Genomic DNA, 7,052 nt, shown 5'->3' on the forward strand with positions numbered 1-7,052 from the left:
CTTAAGATTGCAGAAGGCTAATTATGCAGTAGTTCGACTACTTCGACCACTAGACCTATTCAAATTAAGACAATGAAAATAAACCTTGGAACTATTCCCTATTCAACTTCTTTAGTCGTCTTTTATAGAAATCGTGTGCAGATTGTCCTCGAATGCATAGGCCTGACCTTGGTGTATCAAATTGAGGGAGCTGTTAAAATTTCTTTGAAAAACAATCAGAAAATTGTAAATAGTTATCCAACATACAATTTAATGAAGAAAACAAAATGAGGTTATTTTTAATTAATTGATAAATGATGGAGATTTTTTTTTAAACGATGAAGATGCACGACACTTGTTTTACATTTACCAGTTCCAGTTCAAAATTACTAAATATTTAGCTTAATAATACATGCAAACAAACTTTAAAAACGTTACAAAAAGAAAACGAAGAACTCGTTTCGAAATATAAAAATTCAAACATGTAATAATGTCCAAGCACTTCCACTTACTTATGTCTGCCATGGTATTTCTATCTATGTCGTCAGTGCTTTAGTTTTTATATGATGTATAACAAACCTTTTTTTATTCGCTTTAGGTAGATTTCGAAATTATTCCTAACCGAAGGTCTGTTTTGGTCTAAAGCTCAACAAATATTCAAATGTTTATACATTCCTTGCTTTCAAATTTGGCTTTGAAAGTCACTTGTGAAAAAAACCCACAGAAACGCGATTTGTGCGAGACAAATTTCCCAGTTCTCATCGAAGTAAAATAATCAATGTTGCATGTGTGCTGTGTCAGGAATATGAAAGTTGTTGTCTATTCGTTTGATGTTTTTGAGCTTTTGAATTTGCCTTTCTGTTCAGAATTTTCTTCGGAGTTTGTTTGATTGTTTGTTTTTACTTTGTACTTCCAGTACTCTCATGTCTTTTTTAGTTTTATAATGGTTCAATGGCTTTTTATACAATTTAGTATTGTGTACAGGTGAACAACTACTACTGACCAGACTGAACACAGACTGAATAAATCTTAAATGGCTGCAAGGGAAATATTTGAACAGTACTAACTTTACCGCAGTGGATAAGTCTAAACATTGATTGACATACTGGAAATGACATTATCATTGATATTTTCAGTCTTTTCAGAGCTGTTCAGATAAAAAAGAATCACAATAGGTGTACCACTGATAACCACCATCGTAAACGTTTCATTTTTTCAAATAACCTTTTCAACAGAGGTTGTGTGATAATTGTTTGACTTTTATGTAAACCAGGTTATTCAATGTAGGGTATCACCAGCCCAGTAGTCAGAACTTCGGTGTTGACATGAATATTAATTATATGGTCATATTTATAAATTTCCTGTTTATAAAACAATGAATTTTTTTGAAAAACTAAGGATTTTCTTACCCAAGGAATAGATTACCTTAGCCATATTTGGCACAACTTTTTGGAATTTTGGGTCCACAATGCTCTTTAACTTTGTATTTGTTTGGCTTTATAACTTTTTTGATCTGAGTGCACTGATGAGTCTTATGTAGACGAAACGCGCGTCCGGCGTATTATATTATAATCCTGGTACCTTTGATGACAATTATTGAGTTTGACAAGCCACAATACAAGGTTTAAACAACCAATTTTCTTAAAATATACTGTACCAGGTCAAAAATATTTTGTTTTTATGTATGATGGAATTTGTTTTTGTTGCTCTTCATTGTTTCTGTTGTTTTTCTCTTTTAGTTGATGTGGTTCCCTCTGGTTTCGTTTGTAACCCGAATTAGTCTTGTATTGCTATAACTTTTAATTAAATATAAATAATGCTATTTGCAATAGTTACTTTTTAAGGACTTCTTCCTTTTTCACAACACCTGTCATATATTGTTGGAGGATAGAATCATGCTTTTTACTCTTAAATTTTCATCAAACTGTTTTTCTTATTATTCCTTTTCCTCAATCAGGAAACCAAGGAAAGAACTTTTTGCGTTAGATTGATTTGGATTGTGGATGGCGTTCTCCGTATAACTGTTCGTTGTCTGTATCCAGACGTGACCTCCTTTGCTTACCCAGCATATAGCAATTTTAGTTGCGGGTACACTACTTGAAGCAGATATGTGAGCATACATAGCATCGACAATAACGTTATCTACACGAAGTTCTGTGTCAACGACTTTATCAGAATACGTAAAAGTTGTCCACGAAAATTGGTAATAGCCGGAAACAGGTGCAACAAACATACCATTACCGTGGTTAAAATTATTTTCGGAATCAGTAACCACTTCATTAAACTTGACAATGGAATTTTTATTCAGATATGTCAATCTTGATAGCTTGGCAAAAAAGAACACACCTTGTTTGTAACTATTGATATCTGGAAAAAAAAAGATTAAAAAAAAAGAAGTTAAAAATTATATATAATATAGTAAGTTGGTTTTCATCCAATTGAGTCTCGTATAAGTCGTTTTTGTATCATATATGCATTTACTCAAAAATGGATGAACTAAAAATAGGAATATGTTTTGCAAAGCATATTCGACAATTTATCACAGACATATTATTTGAAACATCTGTTTAAGATTGCATTGTATATAAAGTTATAGGTCAAATGATTAATTGAGTGTTGCTTTATGCATGCCTTCTTATAGAACAAGTATGTTATGCAAGAAACAGATATTTGTCCTTTTTTAAGTACACAACTAATTCATGGCCATACTGCTTTGCATTTTAAATTTCTCAATTTTTAGCAGACACACCTCTCTATTTTTTTTGTTCAAATAAAGTGACAACCATTTCATGTCAAAACTTAACTGTATGGTGTCTTGTACTGAAAAAAACATCAACATAGCTTAAATTAAATATAAGAAAAAAATGGTTCCCGGAACTTCAGATTTACCAAAACAGGTACTAGATCAGATCTGACAAATAGGCAAAATGTACTTTTAAAAATTGCATTCTTTTTTTTTTATTCAAAATTATAAGTCAAATAGTGTTCTACAATGATCATAAGTCAATCAGCTTTCATTAATACCTTAATACTCTACATATTTTAAAAGTTACATCCATGCATATGTGAGGGACACCTCCGGGTGCGGGAATTTCTCGCTGCATTGAAAACCTGTTGCTGACCTTCTGCTGTTGTTTTTTATATGGTCGGGTTGTTGTCTCTTTGACACATTCCCCATGTCCATTCTCAATTTTATTTTATAGGAATTATTTTGTGTTAAATATGTACTACTTTCTGGTATGTGTTTTCTGACATGGCCTGAAGTAGTGCTGTGACACCTTAAGAGCGTACAGACTATACTTATATTGCATAATAATGTCTGTGATTCACTAAGGTTTTGTTTTTATCTTGATTTATAAATTGTAAATGGATTTGTGAGATTTGAACACCGATTAACTACTGTTGCCTTTATTTTATAATGTATTTCTTCCTTCCTTTGTTCTATTTATGTGTCAACTTCAGAATACATTAATCTATAGTGATGTAATGTGTGTTTATTGAAAACAATAGCTCCCTTTTCTGGATACGTAAAAAGAGCACTTAGTATAATATGTCATTTCAGTAATTTTATTATAACAGACAATCCGACATGGCTAATTATCTAATATCTTTTATACGATGCAATGACGAAAATATGGTAACACAGCTTTATATGTTTCAGACGTTAAGCGCTTTTCTGGATTTACATCTATTATAAAAGCTCAAAGCCAAATACTTAAAAGCCAATTAGAAAGATGTACGTATTAATTTGACACGGTTGAAAAGCTGTATAACGAAAAGGACATAAAGTAATTGCAAAATCGTTCAGGTTCAAATTTGCCTGAAGGAGTTGAAGCCTTTGTATTTTCCTTATAATTTCTTAATCAATAGATTAACAATTTATAAAAAGTTTGTAACAAATCATGTTAGTGCAGAAGTACTGACCACTGAGCTGATAGTACCCGCGGTGACTGATATTTAACTAGCAGTGGTATCAACCTATCGCTGTAAATATTGAATGCAACGCTTTTTATAGCATATGAAGTATATAGAACACTATTTACTTACCATTTTCAATAAGGCTTGACAAATTATGAACCTGATCTTTAAGACTCTCCACCTCTTGTTTTAATGCAACGACATCAACTATCTCATTAGTATTGTTGTGAATTGACATTGAATGTAACCCTTTACATAGCAAAAGACATGTTAGAAACTGGACAAAGACCATGTTTTCTGTCGTGTCTTTATTGAAACACTTGTTTTCCAGCTTTAATAAAAAGGTGAATCAGGGTCGCTTCCGTTTGAATAGACGATGACAAGGTCAGTTATTCAGTGTGCGTATATTAAATGTTCTTTTGGTCTCTCATTTTTAATGATCGGAAAAAATACTTCCTTAAACAGGATAAATATTTATTTTAATAGTGTATATGCCTTTTACTATTTCATAATTACGAATATATTCTTGTTATTTTGAAATGAATTTTATATACTAGTCAGAGTACTAAACTAATGTCAAAATTCAAGCTGGAATGTTTATGTGTAGATAAAGTTTATTGTAGTCAAAAAAAGGTTGATATACATGACTAATTTTTTTCCATATTTATTTAAGTATATTTGGATATTGATATATTTAAATCAATGCGTTTAATGATTTAAGTCTGATAAACGAATTGTACAAACTAACAAGAACCCTTTTGTCGTCGGTGAACTGTGGTGACCAATTGTTCCTCTTGAGGTACTTTTAGAAATGTGAACTAACTGTCCAAGGACTATTTTGTATATTATCTTTTGTGAAAGGGCCGTGTTATATATGTTACTGAGTAGGAAATCTTTTTCAACATATACAGTTACATAATGATATTTTAATATGATGATACATTTTTTTTTATTTTCAAGTCTAAATGAAAACTCACTCACAAGTTATCTATTATATGAAATAGGGACGAAAGATATTAGAGGGATAGTCATACTCATCAATTGAAAATAAACTGACAACACCATTGCTAAAATTAAAAAGAAAAACAGACAAATAATAGTACAGAAAAAAATAAAATCACAAAAATACTGAACTCCAAGGAAAATTCAATCGGAAAGTCCCTAAACACATGGCAAAATCAAATGATAAACACATCAAACGAACGGACTACAACTGTCATATTCCTGATTTTGGTACAGGCATTTTCAAATGTGGAAAATGGTGGATTGAACCTGGTTTTAAGCGCTAAACCTCTCACTTGTATCACAGTCGCATCAAATTCCGTTATTTTAACAACGATGCTTGAACAAAACAGACATAATCGGTAAAATAGTCAAAATATGGTTACCGCATTCATTATCGTGTTACAATCTCAAAACAAATAAACACTTAAAAAAAAGAACAAAAAGCATCTATCAAATTAAAAAAGCACATTAATTGTTTCGCGTGTTTGGCGTCAGAAAATGTATACGTCACAAAGAAAGAAATTTTGTCGTTCAATGTATATACATAACAAAGAAAACTAAATACTAAGCAACACGAACCCCACCAAAAACTGGGGGTAACATCATATAACATGCATGGTCAATTGTTTACAGTTTTGTTCAGCACAACGGAATCTTATCACAGAAACAAACATTTGAATATCATAACATTCCGAAAATGAATAAATGATAAGTGGGGCTCTTATGGTAAATTACTCACTCAAAGTATTTGATATATATATAGATATAAGAAGATTTGGTATATGTGCTTATAAGACAACTGTCCATCCAAATCATAATTTGTAAAGGAAAAATTATTATAGGTCAAAGTAAGTCTTCAACACGGAGCCTGGGCTCACACCGAACAGCAAGCTATAAAGGACTCCAAAAACGACTAGCGTAAAACCTATAGCATAGAATGTTTAAGAAGCAATAGATATCAAGACCGTGTCGTTATAAAGTCCCACTTAGTTCACAGAAAAACCGAATTATAGGGTGTGCATGCATAACATTTTGGGACACTGACAGTTATCAGTTTTTTTCTTATAATTCCTATCAGTACATATCTATTACATTATAAAACTATGAATAGCTCATTAACAAAATTGGTATGCACAGGCTGTTACATGACACTTTTTTGCTAACAAATCGTTTTATTAACACATGATACGTTAGGTGTATAGTTTCTGCAATAGCAAATATAAATAAAGCGGTAATAGTAATACTATGGAGTATTTTCCGCAAGAGTCATATTCTTAGTGAACATTGTCAGCATTTGTCAGAAATCCTTACGCGAGCTAAATGCATATTATGGAGTCATGAACTAAGGTTTAAGTGTCAAGAAGTTGGAAGACCGAAGAGATAATAGCGGGAGAAGAGTTCAATAAATATAGCTATAGAAAAAGATCAATTCATATACAAAAAAAATGAAATAAGCCAAATAAAAGCAACAAAAATTATATTTAAAGCGGGAAATGAACTCAAAACTCAGAACAGCCGATTTGTCTTCAAACATTTCAGCATCAGGTTATTGGCTTAATGCGAAAAAGAAGATGTGGATAATCTTTCCACATTTGTTTCAGCTGTAAGGTCATCCATACTAATTAAAAATAAAAACAAATTGGGTCTAACAAAATATTGATTATGCTGTATTAGTAAAACTATGACTATGAAGAATATTTCACATGTTTTATATATATAGTGACAAAGCACTCATTCATTAAAATTATAATTATTGTCTTTCAGCTTTTCTCAAAAAATCCCTCCACAAGCTAATTCGATATTCCCTACCATGCCGTCACGATCAAATGCTTAAGATCCAAAGTAGTGTCAAGAAGGTGGAAGACCGAATAGAGTATGGCCGGAAAAGGGTTCAATCAACAATAATACGGAGAAAGAAAAGCCACAGCAATGCTTTTTAAAACAAGAGTCTATTTACATTACATTGGCAAACAAGAGCAACAAGAACCACATCAAAAGCGGGAGGTGAACTCAGTTTCTCTGGAAAATAAACATGACACCTTATAGAATGTGTTTATCCAATACGCTTGGCTACAATTCAACATCAGCATTAGGTATTGACTTAATGCGAAAAGGGAAACGGGGATATTTTTCTCACATTTGTTCAAGCT

The 7,052-nt window shown here is 31.8% G+C and overlaps 1 protein-coding gene across 1 annotated transcript; it reads right to left on the reverse strand.

Moving 5' to 3' along the window:
* Nucleotides 1-265: 265 nt before the first annotated feature.
* On the reverse strand, nt 266-4,244 carry LOC139487800 (complement C1q tumor necrosis factor-related protein 3-like). The gene is made up of 3 exons (XM_071272901.1): nt 4,027-4,244; nt 1,082-2,346; nt 266-881 (listed from the first exon to the last, which is right to left on the reverse strand). Exons 1-2 carry the CDS (start codon nt 4,187-4,189, stop codon nt 1,916-1,918), a joined length of 594 nt encoding a protein of 197 aa, XP_071129002.1. The 5' UTR covers nt 4,190-4,244; the 3' UTR covers nt 266-881; nt 1,082-1,915.
* Between the last annotated feature and the right edge of the window lie 2,808 nt (nt 4,245-7,052).

Source organism: Mytilus edulis, chromosome 9 (assembly GCF_963676685.1).
Source record: "Mytilus edulis chromosome 9, xbMytEdul2.2, whole genome shotgun sequence".
NCBI lineage: Eukaryota > Metazoa > Mollusca > Bivalvia > Mytilida > Mytilidae > Mytilus > Mytilus edulis.

What these genes read in the sequence shown, in the direction of transcription:
- LOC139487800 (XM_071272901.1), bottom strand. Translation starts at nt 4,189, where the DNA reads ATGGTCTTTGTCCAGTTTCTAACATGTCTTTTGCTATGTAAAGGGTTA. An exon ending in GTCAAGCCTTATTGAAAATG is followed by an intron (nt 2,347 to 4,026) that starts GTAAGTAAATAG and finishes TTTTTTTTCCAG; the next exon opens with ATATCAATAGTTACAAACAA.